Genomic DNA, 24111 nt, shown 5'->3' on the forward strand with positions numbered 1-24111 from the left:
GCCAGTCTGATGTAGTTGACCCTAGGGTGACTCTTATCCTAAAGTTGCTGTAATAGTCCAGGATCAGAATACCACCCTTTTCCACAGATGTATCAATATAGTTGTTCTTTAGGAGGAACTCTATTAGTCGTTGCGACAAAATGCTGAAGAAAATCTTGCCTTTAACACTTATCAGTACGATGACTCTAAATTGGCTGATATCCTTTGAATTCTCTTCCTTTGGGATCCATACACCATCTGAGCATCTCCACTGCTTAGCAACTCCTCCTCTGGGCCAGATCCCTCTCAAACACTTCCACAAGATTTAACAGAGTTGTGGGCATTGCTTATACACAATGTATGGAACTCCACAAGGCCCTGGAGCTGACGCTGATCTGGCTCTTTTTACCACCTCCTGAACCTCTTTTCAACTAGACTCCCTCATAGCAAACTCAAATGTTGGTGACTGTGGGCTTATGAGGGCTGCATGTGGCTCCAGTTCCAGGTCTCTATCTGGATCGCTCCCGGTGCCCCTCTGCTCTATGCATGGACATGAGCTTTTTCCTTAAGATGTTACGAAGCTCAACAAGTGGTTGCTTTTCTTCTTCACTAGCCCTCTTGTACTGATTTTTAAGACTTCTTAGCTCTTGACGCAGTTGATGTATCTTTATAGCTCTACGGTTTCTAGTGTAGATAGGTTTGATCCTTCAACCCTCGACATAGCCAAATCTTTTGGCTGCAAAGCTAACAATAACTGCCATCATGGCCTCAAACCGACTGTCCACTCCCGCCTTAGCTGTAGCTTTAAGGATCTCACTCACATCGGTGTCAAACTGCAACCACACGGTTTGACTCATAGCTGAAGGCCACTTGATCCGCTTCTTCAGGACTATTCTGCAGGGATTGGGGATTTTACTGCATGGAGAGACTGGGCTCTGTGGGGTAAAACCGGGCCGGGCTCCTAATGCGTCTCACCAGAATCAAGATCTGTGCTCTGCAGTAAACTCTTTCATTCCATTCATTTCATACTTGCCTGACATATCTTTAGGCCATGCTGGTTCTTACATACTTTTCCACAGATGCATCTTACTCTCATTATTTCATTTCCATTCACGCCGGTCAATACCATTGAGGCCGTCCTATTGGGGATCTCCCATACACACACTCACGCACCCACACGCACAACACAGAACACACACACACGCACACACACACCTTCTCATGTACACACTCACACTCACACACTATGGAATTAATCAACTGTTTATTTCTACATTTTTTGTTTGTTGATTCATTTCATACAAAAAGGGAAAATTTTTTTTACAAACGTACAATACAAAAACTGACCAGGGGCGGAGATTCAAACTGTCAATCATGGCCATGTACACAAATCCAGAGAGAGAGAGAGAATGAGATGGAGAGAGAGGGAAAGAGAGAATGAAAGATTCTATATATATATATATATATATAGATAGATAGATAGATAGAGATAGATAGATAGATAGATAGATAGATAGATAGATAGATAGATAGATAGATAGATAGATAGATAGATAGATAGATAGATAGATAGATAGATAGATAGATAGATAGATTCACACTCAGCCCTGCACCACTTATGGAGGTATGATCATATAAAGTGGGTGTGGTTTTGCTGGAATAGGCGTGACTATGTGTGCATTTTGGGCGGAGCTACAGGTGTGATTTGGGTCGGAGCAGCTCCAGTTGGTCCTGATACTCAGTAAAGAGACGCTGAAATCGCAGGTTCTGTCCCACCACAGGCAGGACGTCCATCAGTAGGTCTCTCTTACTCACACCCTGTACGTGCACATGCATACACACACACACACACACACACACAGGGTTATTATCCTATTTAGTGTAATTGTCATGTCGCTGTAAAAAAAGAGATGAAGAGTTTAAATGATTTCTTTATAAAGTTTTGTCTATAAATGTATTCCAAAAGAGTGAGAGAAAGATGACCATCTTCACATCCTCCTGTTTCAGGACCAAACACCATGAGGGCTGTGTAGGAACATTACTGACATTCAGGGTTCTTCTGTGAGGAAAAAAATCTAATTACAGGCAAATATTAACAAAGTTTTTATAATTTGTCCACAGAACACTGAGTGACTGCAGAGTGTTGTGTACAGAGACCTGCGTCTTCTTAATGGACTCGGAGTAACTGGATAATTTGCTTCTCAGCAGTTCTATGGCCAAGTGTGGGTTTTATTTATCTTCTTAGTGAGGATATAAAGTTAAACCAGTCATTATAGTTACACAAGTCAAAAACTGGAGACTAAACGTCCTGAGGACAAACAGGAAGTGACACAGCTGCAGTAAATCCTGAAAAGCTTCAGGAGAAAAGAAACCCAGCATGTGTTCCAGACTGTTTAGAATATTTTACCAAAAAATTGCAATTACATTTCTGCTGATTGATTAGATTTGGTCCTTTAGAACGAGTTCCATATAAAAGTGCTAGAATTCCAAGATACCTACAATTCAGATGTAAAGATTCTCAAATTCAACCTCAAATTGTTAATTTATAAAATTTTAACTACAATATTATATGGAAAACCACTAAAAGAACTATTGAGTGTGGGGAAGTGAACAGTGTGTTATAAATCTAGCACTTAGCGTAAAAGAAAACTGGAATAAACCATCTCTGCTGATCAGAGATTATCCACACGGTGGTGCTGTTTCTCTTCCTCTAATACAGTGGTCCATAACCCCCGGGTCAATTGGTACCGGGCCTCAGTCACATGACTTACCTCCATCCACTACCTTCTTAAAGGGACTCCGGCCGCTAACACATAATACATTACCACTAAATTTAAACCCCCAAAAGAGAAAAATGAACAAAAAACAACACAGTGGATTCATGTTTATTATTATATTTAGAAAATACCAGTTTTTATGGTCGTATCATTTTAATTTATTGTATTTATCCGACACACCGTAAAGGCCGGTCCGTGAAAATATTGTCTAACATTAAACCGGTCCGTGGCGCAGAAAAGGTTGGGGATCACTGGTGTTACACACTTACCAGCACCGTCGACTCCCACGCACTGCTGCTGGATTTATGCACTGGCCCCAATAAATCCTTACAAAGCTCCCTCAACCGCTGCTCATAACCTGCACGCACACACACACACAGTAAACACACACAGTAAACACACACAGTACACACATCCCTCCATCACTCTCTCCGCCCCATCCCTTGTTCTCCTCACCCTCGTTGACCAGAAAGCGGGTGTAGATGAGCAGCCAGTGTCTGTACTCGTTAGCGGAGTGAAGGATTAAAGCGGAGGAGACCTGATTCTCCAGGAACGACAGAGTCATCACCTGCTGAACGTGATGAGGAGTGGACGAGAGACGAGATGCTAACCGTCCAGCACTGACAGACAGATACAGACATACAGTCAGATTAGAACATGATCGTTATTACAACTGTCCAATCACGGGGCTCGACAGGTTGCCGGCCAATCAGAGTACTCATACCTCAGGTTTCGACCCTGAGTGGTGGCGAGGGGCCCAGTGCAGCCCAGTGCATCATGGGAAGTAACACAGCTACTGAAATCTGCACACTGAACCAGAGAGTCCTGTTTATCCACAATCAGATTCCTGACACACACACAGCATTAGTGAGACACAGTGTCCACTTTATTGGGAACAACATTACAGAGCCAGAGCTCCAGGTAAGCGTGCGTGCGTGCGTGCGTGCGTGTGTGTGGGTGTGTCTCACCATGTCTCCATAGCAGAGTTGAAGCAATACGAGCGGCCATTTGACAGAGCAACTACAGGAACACCGTGTTCCGTCAACATGGAGAACACTACTGTATCAGAACCTGAGCCACACAGAGAGAGAGAGCGTGAGAAAAAGACAGACAGAGAGAGAGAGAGAGAGAGAGACAGCACGATAGAGAGACAGAGAGAGAGCGTGAGAAAGAGACAGACAGAGAGAGAAAGAGACAGAGAGAAAGAGAGAGACAGCACGATAGAGAGACAGAGACAGAGCGTGAGAAAGAGACAGAGAGAAAGAGAGAGACAGCACGAGAGAGAGAGAGAGAGAGAGAGAGAGAGACAGCGCGATAGAGAAACAGAGAGAGAGAGCGTGAGAGAGAGCGTGAGAGAGAGCGAGGCAGAGAGCGAGAAAGCGAGACAGAGAGCGAGAGAGAGACAGAGAGAAAAAGAGAGAGAGCGAGACAGAGAGAAAAAGAGAGAGAGAGAGAGAGAGACAGACAGAGAGAAAAAGATACAGAAAGCAAGACAGAGAGAGAGAGAGAGAGAGAGAGAGAGAGACAGAGAGAGAGAGAGAGCGAGAGAGAGAAAGACTGATAAAGACAGACAGGACACACGTACAGATGTGAAGGATGTTACCTGATAAAAGAGAGTTCAGAGACTGATTTTTGACCAGAGCTACTTGCTTCTGCACATCCCTGGAAAACACACACACACACACACACACACACACACACACACACACACACACACACACACACACACACACACACACACACACACACACACACTTTATTTTAAGTATAAAAACACATTTGTTTATTAGAACACCAACACAGTCTAAACTACACACATTAATATTAATGTAAGTGCTGTGATGTCACATTAAAGTGGGCAGGGCCAGTACCAGACAGACAGTGTGGCCGATACAGTCAGTGCCATCACAAAGTGGGCGGAGCAATGCAGAGCTGTAATTGGTGCAGACAGAACAATGGGAGGGACGAGTCTCCGCCCACACGCAGAGAAAACCGAGAGTGTTCGATCCTCACACACCACGGCAACCACGTCGCTACGGACACCAAGGACCATAAACAGGGTCATAAACATGAGCACAAGTGTGTGTGTGTGTGTGTGTGTGTGTGTGTGTATGCCTACCTGCTGGCCGTTGCCATGACAATGCGGCTAGTCAGAACCATGTTCCACTCGCGGCCATTAGCGCTGAAGCGGAGTTGACTTATACGAGAACCAGCGACCAAACACAACTCATTATCCACCTCCAAATACACAACAGGGTCCGAGCCCACCTACACACACACACACGCACAAAACACATGCATATACATGTACGAACGAACGCACGTACACACACATTCACACAAACACACATACAAATACGTACACACAAGTACACGCATAAAAATATGTTCAAATGCACATGCACGTACGCACGCACAAACACACGTACAAACGTACACACAGGAACAAAAACGTACACAAACGTACGCACGCAGAAACACACGTATACATACGTACACGTTAAAACACACACATTGTGATTGTCCAGTGACGTGTGTGTGTGTGTGTGTGTGTGTGTGTGTGTGTGTGTGTGTGTTACCTGTGTGCTGAATGATTTCTGTACTGCAGGTGTGTGGAGTTTTATCACTGTGACAGGAGCTGATACTCGTGATGTCTCTTTCTCCACTGGAACCGGAGTCTAAAACACACACACACACACACACACACACACACACACACACACACACACACACACACACACACACACACACACACACACACACACACACACACACACACACACACACACACAATTAAGCTCCTCCTCCACTCTCTGACCATGTTTAAGTCCTGTGAACGCACATCTGATCTAACTGGTCCACCCATGATCGAGTCCAACTCTGATCAGGACATCCTGCACTTTCTCCAGTACCTGAACCCCCACCTGCTCCTCATTACTATCTATAGAACTTCTCATTGAAGTGTGTGTGTGTGTGTGTGTGTGTGTGTGTGTGTGTGTGTGTGTTCTACATGCTTCCTGATTCCAGAGAAAATTCACATGGTGTAGAGAAACATCTGACATTACAGTCTCACTTTACTGGAACTCAAGTCTCCCTTGACTGTTCCAGCATGACCATGCTTTTGTACACCAACTTCACCAGCTTCATGAACACTTGGTTGTTAGAGTGAAGGTTGGAGTGGAGGAACTTGAGTGTCCTGCACAGAGCCCTGACCTCCTCAACCTCACTGTACACCTGTGGGATGAAGTGTGTAGTACCTGTGTGTACACCTGAGGAACACCCATCATCAGCTTGGAGTCTTTCCTGGGTCGTCCCTTCTTCCGTTTCTCCACCACTTCTCCCCCGTCCATGTCATTCCTGCGCTTGGCCGAAGGGGGCACTACCTTCTGTACCACCTTATCCTCACTGTCACTGCTCGAGTCATCTCGTCCCTTCCAGTCCTTCAGTCCATCAGTCTTTCCTCCACCACCATCCTTTAGTCTGAAGAGGACGTCATTTACACGTCATTAACACGTCATCCACACGTCATCCCTTACTGAGATAAAGAGCAGTAAAATTACCTGTCCACAGGTGAAGTGTTTACAGCAGCAGTTAAACTGCTGACCCCCGGTGTGACCTTTGACCTCTCAGTGAAGCGTGAATCCAAGGCCTTCATTGGCTCAATCCTGGAGGCTGCAGTGAGCAGCAGAGGAGACTTCAGTGTGCTGGAGCTGAAGGACGACAAGAGGAAGAGGGAGAGAGACAGGAAGCGAGACAGAAAGTGAGACAGATTACACTCAGCAGGAACCCAGGACATCATCTCAGGAACATGGGAGATTTGAAAAGGTCTTTAATGCAGCAGGTCAGGAACACAAACCCATCCTTGTTGTCAGTGGTGCTCTTGGATTGGGACAAAACCGCTGCATCCTGAGCAGGTTTGGTTTGGGACGGAGCCGGTGGGTCGTGTGTGACCCTGAGGCTGAGTGACGTATTCGAGTCGGACGACAGCTGGGTGACTGACGAGCCGGGCATGATGGGTACACTGTTAAACAGAGCGGGGGAGAAGTCCCTGCACGCACACACACGCGCGCGCACACACACGCACGCACGCACGCACGCACGCACACACACACACGCACAACCTCAACATGTGTGTGTCTGTGTGTGTGTGTGTGTGTGTGTGTGTGTGTGTGTGTGTGTGTGCATGTGCAAAAATACATATTAAAATGCACTCTTTATGGGCAAAAGAATGTGGCTAATTCCCAGTGTAGAAGAAGCCACGCTTCATGTCCAGAGTGAAGCTCATTGTTTACACTCACAGCGTTACTCTCCCAACTGAAGCCCAGGGTCTGAAATACCACTGTCCCTGTTACAGCAAACTAAAAAAGCAGCTAAAGCCATGAGGTCAGGGGTCCATAAACTTTAGGAGATAAATGTTGTCATTTGAAGGTGTTGCTCTGTTTCCCTTTGAGCTTTTGTGTGGTCTGTGTTCAGCTGCACGCAGGTGGGGGGTGTGTGTGTGTGTGTGTGTGTGTGTATGATGCCCGAGTGTGCATGGTGCTGCATGTGTGCGTGCGTGCGTGTGTGCATGGGTGTGTTACCCTGTGTCCAGCTGTGCGATACACAGTGGTGTGATTCTTCTCCGCCCATCAGCAGTTCTGGTCTCCACCTGTTTCTTCAGCAAATTCTGGAATAATTTTGTCGTAATGCAATAAGTTAAGTGTGAAGTATTTTTGCAGGAACTTTGCAGTAACACACACATACACATTCTCCACTCTGTGCTCACCTTTACACAGTACCCCTAATACTATACTATTTTCATTCTACACTATACTCACATTCAACATTGTATTGTGTATATAGTGTGTGTAGTATGTGTGTGTGTGTGTATGGTGTAGTGTATGTAGTGTGTGTATATATGGTGTATATAGTGTGTGTAGTGTGTGTATATATGGTGTATATAGTGTATATAGTATGTGTGTGTGTGTGTGTGTGTGTGTGTATAGTGTGTGTATATATGGTGTATATAGTGTATGTAGTGTGTGTATATAGTATGTGAGTGTGTGTATATATGGTGTATATAGAGTGTGTGTGTGTGTGTGTGTATGTAGTGTGTGTATATATGGTGTATATAGTGTATGTAGTGTGTGTATATATGGTGTATATAGTGTATATAGTATGTGTGTATGTAGTGTGTGCATATATGGTGTATATAGTATGTGTGAGTGTGTGTACATATGGTGTATATAGTGTATGTAGTGTGTGTATATATGGTGTATATAGTGTATGTAGTGTGTGTATATATGGTGTATATAGTGTATATAGTATGTGTGAGTGTGTGTATATATGGTGTATATAGTATATGTAGTGTGTATATATGGTGTATATGGTGTATATAGTATGTGTGAGTGTGTGTATATATGGTGTATATAGTATATGTAGTGTGTATATATGGTGTATATGGTGTATATAGTATGTGTGAGTGTGTGTACATATGGTGTATATAGTGTATGTAGTGTGTGTATATATGGTGTATATAGTGTATATAGTATGTGTGAGTGTGTGTATATATGGTGTATATAGTATGTGTGAGTGTGTATATATATGGTGTATATAGTGTATGTAGTGTGTGCATATATGGTGTATATAGTGTATAGTATGTGTGAGTGTGTGTATATATGGTGTATATAGTATGTGTATATATAGCGTATATAGTGTGTGTGTGTGTGTAGTGTATGTAGTATGTGTGTGTGTGTGTGTATAGTGTATGTAGTGTGTGTATATATGGTGTATATAGTGTATGTAGTGTGTGTATATATGGTGTATATAGTGCATATAGGATGTGTGAGTGTGTGTATATAGTGTATGTAGTGTGTGTATATATGGTGTATATGGTGTATATAGTATGTGTGATTGTGTATATATGGTGTATATAGTGTATGTAGTGTGTGTATATATGGTGTATATAGTGTACATAGTATGTGTGAGTGTGTGTATATATGGTGTATATAGTGTATGTAGTGTGTGCATATATGGTGTATATAGTATGTGTGAGTGTGTGTATATATGGTGTATATAGTGTATGTAGTGTGTGCATATATGGTGTATATGGTGTATATAGTATGTGTGAGTGTGTGTATATATGGTGTATATAGTATGTGTGAGTGTGTGTATATATGGTGTATATAGTGTATGTAGTGTGAGTATATATGGTGTATATAGTATGTGTGAGTGTGTGTATATATAGTGTATATAGTATGTGTGAGTGTGTGTATATATGGTGTATATAGTGTATGTAGTGTGTGCATATATGGTGTATATAGTGTATATAGTATGTGTGAGTGTGTGTATATATGGTGTATACAGTATGTGTGAGTGTGTGTATATATGGTGTATATAGTGTATGTAGTGTGTGCATATATGGTGTATATGGTGTATATAGTATGTGTGAGTGTGTGTATATATGGTGTATATAGTATGTGTGAGTGTGTGTATATATGGTGTATATAGTGTATGTAGTGTGTGTATATATGGTGTATATAGTATGTGTGAGTGTGTGTATATATAGTGTATATAGTATGTGTGAGTGTGTGTATATATGGTGTATATAGTGTATGTAGTGTGTGTATATATGGTGTATATAGTGTATATAGTATGTGTGAGTGTGTGTATATATGGTGTGTATAGTGTATGTAGTGTGTGTGTATATATGGTGTATATAGTGTATATAGTATGTGTGAGTGTGTATATATGGCGTATATAGTGTGTGTGTGTGTGTGTGTAGTGTATGTAGTATGTGTGTGTATAGTGTATGTAGTGTGTGTATATAGTGTATGTATATATGGTATACTATATACACTATATACACCATATATACATACACTATATACACACACACTTACACATACTATATACACTATATACGTGTGAGTGTGTGTATATAGTGTATGTAGTGTGTGTATATATGGTGTATATAGTATGTGTGAGTGTGTATATATATGGTGTATATAGTGTATGTAGTGTGTATATATATGGTGTATATAGTGTACATAGTATGTGTAAGTGTGTGTATATATGGTGTATATAGTATATGTAGTGTGTGTATATATGGTGTATATAGTATGTGTGAGTGTGTGTATATATGGTGTATATAGTATATGTAGTGTGTGTGTATATATGGTGTATATAGTATATGTAGTGTGTGTATATATGGTGTATATAGTAGTATGTGTGAGTGTGTGTATATATGGTGTATATAGTGTTTGTAGTGTGTGTATATATGGTGTATATGGTGTATATAGTATGTGTGAGTGTGTATATATGGTGTATATAGTGTATGTAGTGTGTGTATATATGGTGTATATAGTGTACATAGTATGTGTGAGTGTGTGTATATATATGGTGTATATAGTGTATGTAGTGTGTGCATATATGGTGTATATAGTATGTGTGAGTGTGTGTATATATGGTGTATATAGTGTGTGAGTGTGTGTATATATAGTGTATATAGTATGTGTGAGTGTCTGTATATATGGTGTATATAGTATGTGTGAGTGTGTGTATATATGGTGTATATAGTGTATGTAGTGTGTGTATATATGGTGTATAATAGTGTATATAGTATGTGTGAGTGTGTGTATATATGGTGTATATAGTGTATGTAGTGTGTGTATATATGGTGTATATAGTATGTGTGAGTGTGTGTATATATGGTGTATATAGTGTGTGTATATATGGTGTATATAGTGTATATAGTATGTGTGAGTGTGTATATATATGGTGTATATAGTGCGTGTATATATGGTGTATATGGTGTATATAGTATGTGTGAGTGTGTGTGTGTATATATGGTGTACATAGTATGTGTGAGTGTGTGTATATATATGGTGTATATAGTATATGTAGTGTGTGTGTATATATGGTGTATATAGTATGTGTGAGTGTGTGTATATATATGGTGTATATAGTATATGTAGTGTGTGTATATATGGTGTATATAGTATGTATGAGTGTGTGTATATATATGGTGTATATAGTATGTGTGAGTGTGTGTGTGTATATATGGTGTATATAGTATGTGTGAGTGTGTGTGTGTATATATGGTGTATATAGTATGTGTGAGTGTGTGTATATATATGGTGTATATAGTATATGTAGTGTGTGTATATATGGTGTATATAGTATGTATGAGTGTGTTTATATATGGTGTATATAGTATATGTAGTGTGTGTATATATGGTGTATATAGTATGTGTGAGTGTGTGTGTGTATATATGGTGTATAAAGTATGTGTGAGTGTGTGTATATATATGGTGTATATAGTATATGTAGTGTGTGTATATATGGTGTATATAGTATGTATGAGTGTGTTTATATATGGTGTATATGGTGTATATAGTATGTGTGAGTGTGTGTGTGTGTATATATATGGTGTATATAGTATATGTAGTGTGTGTATATATGGTGTATATAGTGTATATAGTATGTGTGAGTGTGTGTGTATATATGGCATATATAGTGTGTGTGTGTGTGTGTGTGTGTATATATATAGTGTATGTAGTATGTGTGTGTGTGTGTTTGTGTATGGTGTATGTAGTGTGTGTATATATGGTGTATATAGTGTATGTAGTGTGTGTATATATGTATGGTGTATATAGTGTATGTAGTGTGTGTGTGTGTGTGTGTATAGTGTATGTAGTGTGTGTGTGTGTGTGTGTGTGTGTGTGTGTGTGTGTGTGTGTATGGTGTATATAGTGTGTGTATATATGGTGTATATAGTATGTGTGAGTGTGTGTATATATATGGTGTATATAGTATATGTAGTGTGTGTATATATGGTGTATATAGTATGTGTGAGTGTGTGTGTGTATATATGGTGTATAAAGTATGTGTGAGTGTGTGTATATATATGGTGTATATAGTATATGTAGTGTGTGTATATATGGTGTATATAGTATGTGTGAGTGTGTGTATATATATGGTGTATATAGTATATGTAGTGTGTGTATATATGGTGTATATAGTATATGTAGTGTGTGTATATATGGTGTATATAGTATGTGTGAGTGTGTGTATATATGGTGTATATAGTATGTGTGAGTGTGTGTGTGTATATATGGTGTATAAAGTATGTGTGAGTGTGTGTATATATATGGTGTATATAGTATATGTAGTGTGTGTATATATGGTGTATATAGTATGTGTGAGTGTGTGTATATATATGGTGTATATAGTATATGTAGTGTGTGTATATATGGTGTATATAGTATGTGTGAGTGTGTGTGTGTATATATGGTGTATAAAGTATGTGTGAGTGTGTGTATATATATGGTGTATATAGTATATGTAGTGTGTGTATATATGGTGTATATAGTATGTGTGAGTGTGTGTATATATATGGTGTATATAGTATATGTAGTGTGTGTATATATGGTGTATATAGTATGTGTGAGTGTGTGTATATATATGGTGTATATAGTATATGTAGTGTGTGTATATATGGTGTATATAGTATATGTAGTGTGTGTATATATGGTGTATATAGTATGTGTGAGTGTGTGTGTGTATATATGGTGTATAAAGTATGTGTGAGTGTGTGTATATATATGGTGTATATAGTATATGTAGTGTGTGTATATATGGTGTATATAGTATGTGTGAGTGTGTGTATATATATGGTGTATATAGTATATGTAGTGTGTGTATATATGGTGTATATAGTATATGTAGTGTGTGTATATATGGTGTATATAGTATGTGTGAGTGTGTGTATATATATGGTGTATATAGTATATGTAGTGTGTGTATATATGGTGTATATAGTATGTATGAGTGTGTTTATATATGGTGTATATGGTGTATATAGTATGTGTGAGTGTGTGTGTGTGTATATATATGGTGTATATAGTATATGTAGTGTGTGTATATATGGTGTATATAGTGTATATAGTATGTGTGAGTGTGTGTGTATATATGGCATATATAGTGTGTGTGTGTGTGTGTGTGTATATATATAGTGTATGTAGTATGTGTGTGTGTGTGTTTGTGTATGGTGTATGTAGTGTGTGTATATATGGTGTATATAGTGTATGTAGTGTGTGTATATATGTATGGTGTATATAGTGTGTGTGTGTGTGTGTGTGTGTGTGTGTGTGTGTGTATAGTGTATGTAGTGTGTGTGTGTGTGTGTGTGTGTGTGTGTGTATGGTGTATATAGTGTATGTATATATGGTGTATATACTATATATAGCATGTGTGTGTGAGTGTGTATATGGTGTATATAGTGTATGTAGTGTGTGTATATATGTATGGTGTATATAGTGTGTGTGTGTGTGTGTGTGTGTGTGTGTATAGTGTATGTAGTGTGTGTGTGTGTGTGTGTGTGTGTGTGTGTGTGTATGGTGTATATAGTGTATGTATATATGGTGTATATACTATATATAGCATGTGTGTGTGAGTGTGTATATGGTGTATAGTGTGTGTAGTGTCTGTATTGTCTATGTATGGGGTGTGTGTGTGTATACCTTCCTGATGTCCTCAAGTGATTGGCCGTTCACCACGCTGCTGAGTTTAGGGAGCGGGGTTTCTGTGCTGGACCCCAGGGTCCCACTGGAGATTCTGGTCTCCTGCTGGTACTTTAGCATCTCTGGATTTTCAATGATGGTCGAGCAGAGCTGCGTTTCCATGGTGATGGCCAAACTCTTACCGTACATCTTCTGGTGAATAGTATTCTAGAGAACAATTTTTAGAAGAATTTAAATGAATCATGTGTGTGTGTGTTTGTGTGTGTGTGTGTGTGTGTGTGTGTGTGCGCGCGCGTGCGTAAGTGTGTGACTGATTGAGGAATTAATACCTTCTCCTCTTCATTAAGAGGATCTCCGAGCTCATCCTGAGAGAAATCCAGAAAGGCCACTGTGCCATCCATCGAACACACCAACAACCCCAAACCATTCAACGTCCTACACACACAAACACACATTAAACACACACCAACAACCCCAAACCATTCAACGTCCTACACACACACAAACACACATTAAACACACACCAACAACCCCAAACCATTCAACGTCCTACACACACACAAACACACATTAAACACACACCAACAACCCCAAACCATTCAACGTCCTACACACACAAACACACATTAAACACACACCAACAACCCCAAACCATTCAACGTCCTACACACACACAAACACACATTAAACACACACCAACAACCCCAAACCATTCAACGTCCTACACACACACACAAACACACATTAAACACACACCAACAACCCCAAACCATTCAACGTCCTACACACACACACAAACACACATTAAACACACACCAACAACCCCAAACCATTCAACGTCCTACACACACACAAACACACATTAAACACACACCAACAACCCCAAACCATTCAACGTCCTACACACACACAAACACACATTAAACACACACCAACAACCCCAAACCATTCAACGTCCTACACACACACACAAACACACATTAAACACACACCAACAACCCCAAACCATTCAACGTCCTACACACACACACAAACACACATTAAACACACACCAACAACCCCAAACCATTCAACGTCCTACACACACACAAACACACATTAAACACACACCAACAACCCCAAACCATTCAACGTCCTACACACACACAAACACACATTAAACACACACCAACAACCCCAAACCATTCAACGTCCTACACACACACAAACACACATTAAACACACACCAACAACCCCAAACCATTCAACGTCCTACACACACACAAACACACATTAAACACACACCAACAACCCCAAACCATTCAACGTCCTACACACACACAAACACACATTAAACACACACCAACAACCCCAAACCATTCAACGTCCTACACACACACAAACACACATTAAACACACACCAACAACCCCAAACCATTCAACGTCCTACACACACAAACACACATTAAACACACACCAACAACCCCAAACCATTCAACGTCCTACACACACAAACACACATTAAACACACACCAACAACCCCAAACCATTCAACGTCCTACACACACAAACACACATTAAACACACACCAACAACCCCAAACCATTCAACGTCCTACACACACAAACACACATTAAACACACACCAACAACCCCAAACCATTCAACGTCCTACACACACACAAACACACATTAAACACACACCAACAACCCCAAACCATTCAACGTCCTACACACACAAACACACATTAAACACACACCAACAACCCCAAACCATTCAACGTCCTACACACACACAAACACACATTAAACACACACCAACAACCCCAAACCATTCAACGTCCTACACACACACAAACTACCCAAACCATTTAACGTCCTAAACACACAGACACACACACACGCCAGACGCACGCACGCACAAAAAAAAAACAAAAAAAAAAACATTCAACGTACTACACACACAAACGTCCCCAAACCACGCAACGTTCTAAACACCCACACACACACACAAACAACCCCAAACCATTCAACGTCCTACACACACACACACACACACACACACACACACACACACACACAAAGAGATTCTCACCAGCTGATGTCCATGATGGATTTGTCAAAAAGATCATGAATGACCACCAGAGGGCGCTTCAACGAGGTCAGCTACACACACACACACACACACACACACGCACACATATATATATATAAACATTCTGTGTAAATGACTGCAGGAGTGTGTACAGAAGAACAGAAGTAAGAAGGTGAGTATGTAGGTGAAAGGTTACACACCCAGACGGAGAGTGAGCGGTCTTTACTGCCCACTGCACAGCAGCAGTAGGGATTAGTGGGCTTGGATGAGCTTCCGTTCCTCGGTTTCTTCTTAAAGATCTTTGGGTTAAATTTCTACATAAACACACACATACACACACTTTCCTACTCGGGTTCTGCAGAGCGTTATATAAAACATGACATTAGGTTGAAGATCATCAGGACCCTGAGTGTGTGACTGTAATCACTCCCACGTGTCAGAACCATAAAACAGAGTGAAGCATCTGTCACTCACATCATCCAAATCAAATTAAGCTGTTGAGGATCAGCATTTCTGTCACTGTGTGCAGAAATACAGCTTTAAATAAAAATAAAAATAAAAAAGATAACATTTAAAGAATAGAAATAATACCGTTATATAAAATATGTAATAACATAATAACATAATTTTTAGAATTGTATTAATTTGAATAGGACGGTTTCTCACCACTACAGTGACGGCTTTACGATGTCCCACAAAGTCCATGTTGGTCTTCCAGCCATCGCGCTCGATGATCTGTGCCGTGGGACCAGAGTTATTCATCGCATGAGCAGAAACCAAGTACTGACCATCAGGGGACCAGCTGAGACGCAGAACATGGGTAGTTCCTCCACACTGAACACACACACACTCCAGTTAGCAGTGCTGGACAGTTTATTAGCTGATTAAAATCTTTCACCACCTACCTTTTAATCAGCTCCAGACAGACATTCACTCTGAACTCAGTTCATGTTCTCTAGTCTAGCAAGGAGAATATTCTAATCTAGAGGTTGACTGATGGTGGATGTAACGGATACTGATAGATAGTTTGGATCATACTTGCTGAGAACTGATACATCAACAGATACTGGATTAAATAGATACTGGATAAAAAAACAAGCATAACATTCCATGTAAAAAACTTTATTACAAAAATAAAAAAATAAAACAGTACTGAATCATAAAAATGTGCTAAATGAAATAAATATATTCATTAATAAAATATAATTATCTAATTAATAAATTAATTATACAAATAATAAATGCAGCACACAGTCTCACGTGTAAAAACAAACGGTACGTGACATCAGTGATTCACCTCTAGAGGCCGCTATCACAATGACAGCAGACCAGAAGCCGGAAAAACTTTTTTTTTTTTGCTAAAAGTTCAAGCTATGAACTATCTGTTGACCTTTATTCTAATATTATTGTAGATTTTCACAACATTGACCCTAATCTTCTCCTTGCTAGATTAGAGAATGTTGTTGGAATAAAGGGAACAATTTTAGTGATAAAAGCATGTCTTCCAATATATGTCTTCTGCTGGTAGTGGAAAAAAAAGAGGAAAACCCTCCGTTTTGAGCAGAAACACTTGTAAAAAAATTATTTACCAGTTGAACTTTTTGTATTAAATAACTAAAATAAACATTTTAATGATATTCTAATTTATACTCGCGACCTTGACACTCGCAAATTTTCATTTGGAACCTCACAGTAAAATCTGAACCTCACAGAGTAACTCACAGTAAAATCTGACAGTTTGCGAGAAAATTTCTAATAATATTTAGTAATATTTCAGAGTTTGAACTAATAATTAACAAAAATGTTTGAAAAACTATTTTATTATTGTATTATTCATTTAAAGTAATAAAAAAAACATTTATGACAAGTATTTCACAAGTAATAATTTTTGTTCAGTACAGTACATGTACAATTGTACTTGAAAAAGGAACCATCAAAAGGAGAGTCAAAACCTTGCCATCTTTTGTTACTTGCGAGTACCGCACTGTATAAATATATCTTTATATGTAGATATAATCTGTAATGTTTTACTGTCTGGGTGTTCTATTAAGTGTGTCCAGCTCGAGACATACCAGTGCCAATTAGAGTTTTGACATTGGATCTCTTTGAGTGTTTAAAGGCAAATGTTGAGCTATTTTATGAGTTGCTCAGTAGCTCTATGTAGTTCTATAACCACAATGACTGCAAAAGACTCTAGAAAAGTCATCACTCAATCACACACTCCAGTGCTCATGTTAGTTCTCACTCTCCAGTGTTCTGTAGTGTTTAAAGACTATAATCACACTCTTGATGTCACCCATATGAGGATGAGGTTCTGCTTTTGAGTCTGGTTTCTCTCAAGGTTTCTTCCTCATAACATCTAAGGGAGTTTTTCCTTCACCACAGTCTCCATGCTGCTCATCAGGGATAAACACACACTATTCACCTTCACTGTTAAATTATGTAAAGCTGCTTTGAGTTAATGTCTGTTGTGAAAAGCGCAATAGAAATATTCTTGACTTGACGTGTGTGCACGTGCACATAAACCAGCGCCGGTTGGCTGATGGAGGGTGGAGCCAGACAAAATGAGCAGTAAGATCACACCTGCAGCTGATGAGATGAATAAGTGCGCTGTGTTTCAGCCCGGCAACGGCAATAAAAAAGATGAGATAATACAACTGCAGTGGAGAGACAGAGAGAAGAGGAGAGCTGAAGATCTCAGAACAGCAAGTGGGTGGGGCACAGAGTGAAGAGTACCCCTGCTCTCCTGCATAAAATGTGTGTGTCTGTCTATATGTGTGTGTGTGTGTGTGTGTGTGTGTGTGTGTGTGTGTGTGTGTGTGTGTGTGTGTGTGTGTGTGAGAGAGAGAGAGAGAAAGTGTGTGTACCTCAGAGAAAGGTTTAGTGATGTTGGCCTCCAGTTGCCAGTCGATGGTTCTCCACACTTTCAGGCTGTGATCATCTGCCTGAGATGCCACATATTTTCCTACAGGATCCCACGACAATCCCTTTACAAGGCCCGAGTGACCTGAGAGAGATGTCACCATCTCTACACACACACACACACACACACACACACACACACACACACACACACACACACACACACACACACACACACACAATAAATACACTAAACCCCCCAGCCCCATAAACACCTTGTACCCTTTACCCCTACTGTCCAGTACCCATTACTTTATATTCATTAACCCTGCTCCCTGTACCCTTTACTCTTTACCCCTGCTCCCCTGTACTCTTTACTCTTTACTCCTGCTCCCCTGTACTCTTTACTCTTTACTCCTGCTCCCCTGTACTCTTTACTCTTTACTCCTGCTCCCCTGTACCCTTTACTCTTTACCCCTGCTCCCCTGTACCCTTTACTCTTTACTCCTGCTCCCCTGTACTCTTTACTCTTTACTCCTGCTCCCCTGTACCCTTTACTCTTTACCCCTGCTCCCCTGTACTCTTTACTCTTTACTCCTGCTCCCCTGTACTCTTTACTCTTTACTCCTGCTCCCCTGTACTCTTTACTCTTTACTCCTGCTCCCCTGTACTCTTTACTCTTTACTCCTGCTCCCCTGTACCCTTTACTCTTTACTCCTGCTCCCCTGTACCCTTTACTCTTTACCCCTGCTCCCCTGTACCCTTTACTCTTTACCCCTGCTCCCCTGTACTCTTTACTCTTTACCCCTGCTCCCCTGTACTCTTTACTCTTTACTCCTGCTCCCCTGTACTCTTTACTCTTTACTCCTGCTCCCCTGTACTCTTTACTCTTTACTCCTGCTCCCCTGTACTCTTTACTCTTTACTCCTGCTCCCCTGTACCCTTTACTCTTTACCCCTGCTCCCCTGTACCCTTTACTCTTTACCCCTGCTCCCCTGTACCCTTTACTCTTTACCCCTGCTCCCCTGTACCCTTTACTCTTTACTCCTGCTCCCCTGTACCCTTTACTCTTTACCCCTGCTCCCTGTACCCTTTACTCTTTACCCCTGCTCCCCTGTACTCTTTACTCTTTACTCCTGCTCCCAAGTAGCTTGTACTCTTTACTCTTTACCCCTGCTCCCCTGTACCCTTTACCCCCGCTCCTTTTTACTCTTTACCCCTGCTCCCCAGTACCCTGTACTCTTTACTCTTTACCCCTGCCCCCCTGTACCCTTTACCCCCGCTCCTTTTTACTCTTTACCCCTGCTCCCCAGTACCCTGTACCATTTACTCTTTACCCCTGCTCCCCTGTACCCTTTACCCCCGCTCCTTTTTACTCTTTACCCCTGCTCCCCAGTACCCTGTACCATTTACTCCTTACCCCTGCTCCCCTGTACTCTTTACTCTTTACCCCTGCTCCCCTGTACCCTTTACTCTTTACCCCTGCTCCCCTGTACCCTTTACTCTTTACCCCTGCTCCCCTGTACTCTTTACTCTTTACCCCTGCTCCCCTGTACTCTTTACTCTTTACCCCTGCTCCCCTGTACCCTTTACTCTTTACCCCTGCTCCCCTGTACCCTTTACCCCCGCTCCTTTTTACTCTTTACCCCTGCTCCCCTGTACTCTTTACTCTTTACCCCTGCTCCCCTGTACCCTTTACTCTTTACCCCTGCTCCCCTGTACCCTTTACTCTTTACCCCTGCTCCCCTGTACCCTTTACTCTTTACCCCTGCTCCCCTGTACCCTTTACTCTTTACCCCTGCTCCCCTGTACTCTTTACTCTTTGCCCCTGCTCCCCTGTACCCTTTACTCTTTACCCCTGCTCCCCTGTACCCTTTACCCCCGCTCCTTTTTACTCTTTACCCCTGCTCCCCTGTACTCTTTACCCCTGCTCCCCTGTACCATTTACTCCTTACCCCTGCTCCCCTGTACTCTTTACTCCTTACCCATGCTCCCCTGTACCCTTTACTCTTTACCCCTGCTCCCCTGTACTCTTTACTCTTTACCCCTGCTCCCCTGTACTCTTTACTCTTTACCCCTGCTCCCCTGTACCCTTTACTCTTTACCCCTGCTCCCCTGTACCCTTTACCCCCGCTCCTTTTTACTCTTTACCCCTGCTCCCCTGTACTCTTTACTCTTTACCCCTGCTCCCCTGTACTCTTTACCCCTGCTCCCCTGTACCCTTTACTCTTTACCCCTGCTCCCCTGTACCCTTTACCCCCGCTCCTTTTTACTCTTTACCCCTGCTCCCCAGTACCCTGTACCATTTACTCTTTACCCCTGCTCCCCAGTACCCTGTACCATTTACTCTTTACCCCTGCTCCCCTGTACCCTTTACTCTTTACCCCTGCTCCCTGTCCCCTTCAACCCTGCTCCCCTGTACCCTTTACCCATGCTCTCCAGTACCCTAAACTCTTTACCCCTGTTCCCCAGTACCCCTGCTCCAGAGTAGCATTTCTCCCTGCTCCCTGACTGACCTGGAAATTTCCGTGCATTCCAGATAACAATGGTGTTATCGACACTGCAGGAAGCGAGCCACAAGTCATGAGGAGACCAGGCAACATCCATCACATCTAACACACAGACACACAATAATCATGCAAGGACCTAATTATTACAGTCACAATTAATTCATTAATCCATTTTGCCACAGTCACCACTGACTAAATAAAATTATAGACACTAAACTTCTACATTCATTTATAAACACTTTTCTCTCTGTAAAGCTGCTATGGGACAAAGTCTACTGTTAAAAACTCTGACAAACAAATAACACCAAATTTAATTATGTGAATAATAATGTATAAACACACACACACACACACCTCCTGTGTGGTTCCTCAGGATGGTCACACACCTCCATTGCTCCACATTGGGCAGTTTACTGCTAGACCCAAACACTGGAGTTGAACCTATTAACCTGAAACACACACACACACACAAACCTGAACTGTTAGGGTGTACAGAATGTGTATCAGTAATATGAGTGTGTAGATATAGTGTGTGGTATCATGTGAGTGTGTGTGTGTGTGTGTGTGTGTGAGACGCACGCTGCTTTCTTCCACACCATGATAAGTTTGTCGTCTCCCCCTGAGGCCAGATACAGACCACTGTTGGACCATCGCACACAGTTTACACACGCTGCAACACACACACACACACACACACACACACAATTATTTACCTCTATGGAACACTCTCTCTCTCTCTCTCTCTCTCTCTCTCTCTCACACACACACTCACACACACTTTACCTCTATGGAACACACACACAAACGAACACAAACACAATTACTTATCAGTTGACTCTGATAACTGAGTGTGTTAAAGAAATAAAAGACTGGACGACTCATAACTTTCTATTATTAAATTCTGATAAGACGGAGATTTTGCTCATCGGCCCAAAAACCAGTACACAGAAGCTCCAGCATCTCAAACTGCATTTAGACGGATGTTCTGTAACCACTAGTTCAACAGTAAAAGATCTGGGAGTTATTTTAGAGCATCTTATCTTTCAAAAATCACATCAACCAAGTTACAAAAACAGCTTCTTCCACATTAGAAATATTGCTAAGATAAGAAACATGTTGTCTATATCTGATGCAGAGAAGCTCGTCCATGCGTTCATGACCTCCAGAATAGACTACTGTAATGCATTACTAGGTGGATGTTAATAAACAAGCTACAGTTTGTCCAGGATGCAGCAGCCAGAGTTCTCACAAGGTCGAGAAAATATCACCATATTCTGAGGTTGCTCCAGCTCCAGTCACGTCCCACCTCATGAAGATTGTGGACCTTTGAAGAAGCATAGTGTGCCCACAAACATCTAGAGACGTACCAGTGCTATTTGGACTCCACTTCATGTGGAGTTTCATTTGAGCTCTTTGAGTGTTTAAAGGTTCTGTCATGGAGAAGCTGGTGTTGGATCTGTGATGATCTCAGATGTTGAGTTATTTTATTAGTTGCTCAGTAGCTCCTGGTTCCATAATCTGATCTGACTGTATAAGACTGTAGAAAGATCATCATTCATAATCACACACTCCAGTGCTCATGTTAGTTCTCACTCTCCAGTGTTCTGTAGTGTTTAAATCAGGGGTCACCAACCTTTTTAACAGCGAGAGCTACTTCTTGTGTACAGACTAATGTGAAGGGCTACCAGTTTAATACACAATTCTGAAATAACACATTTGCTTAATTTACCTTTAATTATATGTTATTATTAATAATGATATTTATTTATGTCAAACTCAACTGCACAGGGGCCAAAACTCACAGCACACTTTAGGTCACGGGCCGAACAGAAGAAACATTTATTAAAAACACTAAAACTAAATGTTGTTTTTTTTTAACATAAATATGAATAAAAACAGACATGAATATTATTCCAGAATAAATAAACTTAAACTTTAACTATTTCTAACTATTTCGCACTCTATAAAAATATCTCCTGTCAATCATCAGACGTGTCGCACCTTCATCGTGCAGCTCTTCCGAAACTCTCCCTCAGTAAATAACCTGCTGATGAGACTCTGATTCTCCTCTGTTTTCACTCCAGCTTCACTTTGGGATTTTGTTTTGGTGAAAAACATCTGCTGAAATGTCAGATTCTTCTTTAACTCTTCTACTTTCTGTATCTTCTGCTCTGCATTCAGGTTCTTCAGCTTCTCCTGATGTTTTGTCTCGTAGTTCCGTCTTAGATTCAGATCCTTAATTACAGTCACATTCACATTCACTCCACTAATAACACACACGTGTCTACTCAGAGTCAACTTTTCTCTTCACCACTGTGAGGCGCTGTTTCACAATAACTGTACAATAGGGTTAAATACATCAACAGAAGCTCCACTTGATTGACGCTGGAATGTTCTCAGGTAGTCTAGTGTTCGGTAAGGCAGCTGAAGCGATGCATTATGGGATCTGTAGTTTGTGTTATCAGCGATTCATATCGCCGGGACATAAATAACAATAATAATAGATCTTTATAAAATCATCTCGTGGGACAGATGTAATTGTACGTCGGGTCGGATGTGACACTGAGTTTGACACCCCTGATTTATGTGAAGACACTGATCATGTTCATGATTTCTCACAATAATTATCAACAATCATTTAACAAGGTAGGAAACAGATATTTTTAGAAAAGGCTCATGTTGGTGACTACTGGTTTAAAGACTATAATCACACTCTTGATGTCACTCATATGAGGATGAGGTTCCCCTTTTCAGTCTGGTTCCTCTCAAAGTTTCTTCCTCATAACATCTAAGCGAGTTTTTCCCTCACCACAGTTGCCCCAGACTCCATCATCAGGGATAAACACATCATTTACCTTCATTTTTTAAATCTTTAATTCTCTAAAGCTGCTTTGAGACCACGCCCACTGTGAAAAGCGCAATAGAAATAAACTTGACACACACAATTATTTACCTCTATGGAACTCTCTCACACACACACATTTCCTCTGTACCTAAGTGGTTGTCCATCTGACACAATAACTTTGGAACATTCTCATTTTTCTCATCCTCCTCTCGCAGAACTGGAGCCATGTTCCAGATCACCACCTTCCCTGAATCCTCTCCTGTAAAATCACACACACACACACACACACACACACACACACACACACACACACACACAAAGTAAACACACAGTAAAACATACAATACACTCTCAGGAAACCCGAGAGTAGCAACGCCTCATTATCATTATTAATGTTTAGACTCGTCCATTTAGATATTATATAATGGTGAAAATGTGATGAGGATTAAATCAGGAGATGCGAGTGATCAGGACTTCACCTTGGCCACCGGTGGCAAACTTCATCCCCTCCGGGTGAATATCTACTGAAAATATCGGCTTCCCTAAAAACACAACATTTATTT

The 24111-nt window shown here is 41.0% G+C and overlaps 1 protein-coding gene across 3 annotated transcripts; it reads right to left on the reverse strand.

Moving 5' to 3' along the window:
- Nucleotides 1-1226: 1226 nt before the first annotated feature.
- Nucleotides 1227-24105, reverse strand: hira (histone cell cycle regulator a). Of its 3 annotated transcripts, none has more exons than XM_083570899.1 (24): nucleotides 24028-24105; nucleotides 23697-23807; nucleotides 21283-21373; nucleotides 21058-21152; nucleotides 20710-20805; nucleotides 18199-18359; nucleotides 15998-16165; nucleotides 15532-15645; nucleotides 15332-15402; nucleotides 13588-13693; nucleotides 13259-13465; nucleotides 7337-7422; nucleotides 6613-6777; nucleotides 6317-6466; nucleotides 6014-6236; nucleotides 5336-5434; nucleotides 4876-5024; nucleotides 4628-4789; nucleotides 4360-4418; nucleotides 3725-3827; nucleotides 3481-3603; nucleotides 3213-3376; nucleotides 3026-3114; nucleotides 1227-1797 (listed from the first exon to the last, which is right to left on the reverse strand). In XM_083570899.1, exons 1-24 carry the CDS (start codon nucleotides 24050-24052, stop codon nucleotides 1672-1674), a joined length of 2943 nt encoding a protein of 980 aa, XP_083427025.1. In that variant the 5' UTR covers nucleotides 24053-24105; the 3' UTR covers nucleotides 1227-1671. The 3 variants fall into 3 exon arrangements, with proteins under 3 accessions (XP_083427025.1, XP_083427024.1, XP_083427023.1); XM_083570898.1 differs by having other exon boundaries at nucleotides 6317-6460; nucleotides 6613-6804; XM_083570897.1 differs by having other exon boundaries at nucleotides 6613-6804.
- Between the last annotated feature and the right edge of the window lie 6 nt (nucleotides 24106-24111).

Source organism: Silurus aristotelis (genome assembly GCF_946808225.1).
Source record: "Silurus aristotelis genome assembly, contig: scaffold_154, whole genome shotgun sequence".
NCBI classification, from domain to species: Eukaryota; Metazoa; Chordata; class Actinopteri; order Siluriformes; family Siluridae; genus Silurus; species Silurus aristotelis.

Bases quoted from the DNA above. Each gene is read 5' to 3' on its own strand.
- hira (XM_083570897.1), bottom strand. From the start codon at position 24,052: ATGAAGTTTGCCACCGGTGGCCAAG. The intron at 5,435-6,013 runs GTACTACACACT...TGTGTGTTTTAG, and splicing joins TTCCTCAGGTGTACACACAG to ACTCCGGTTCCAGTGGAGAA. The intron at 3,377-3,480 runs GTATGAGTACTC...TCTGTCTGTCAG, and splicing joins ACTCAGGGTCGAAACCTGAG to TGCTGGACGGTTAGCATCTC.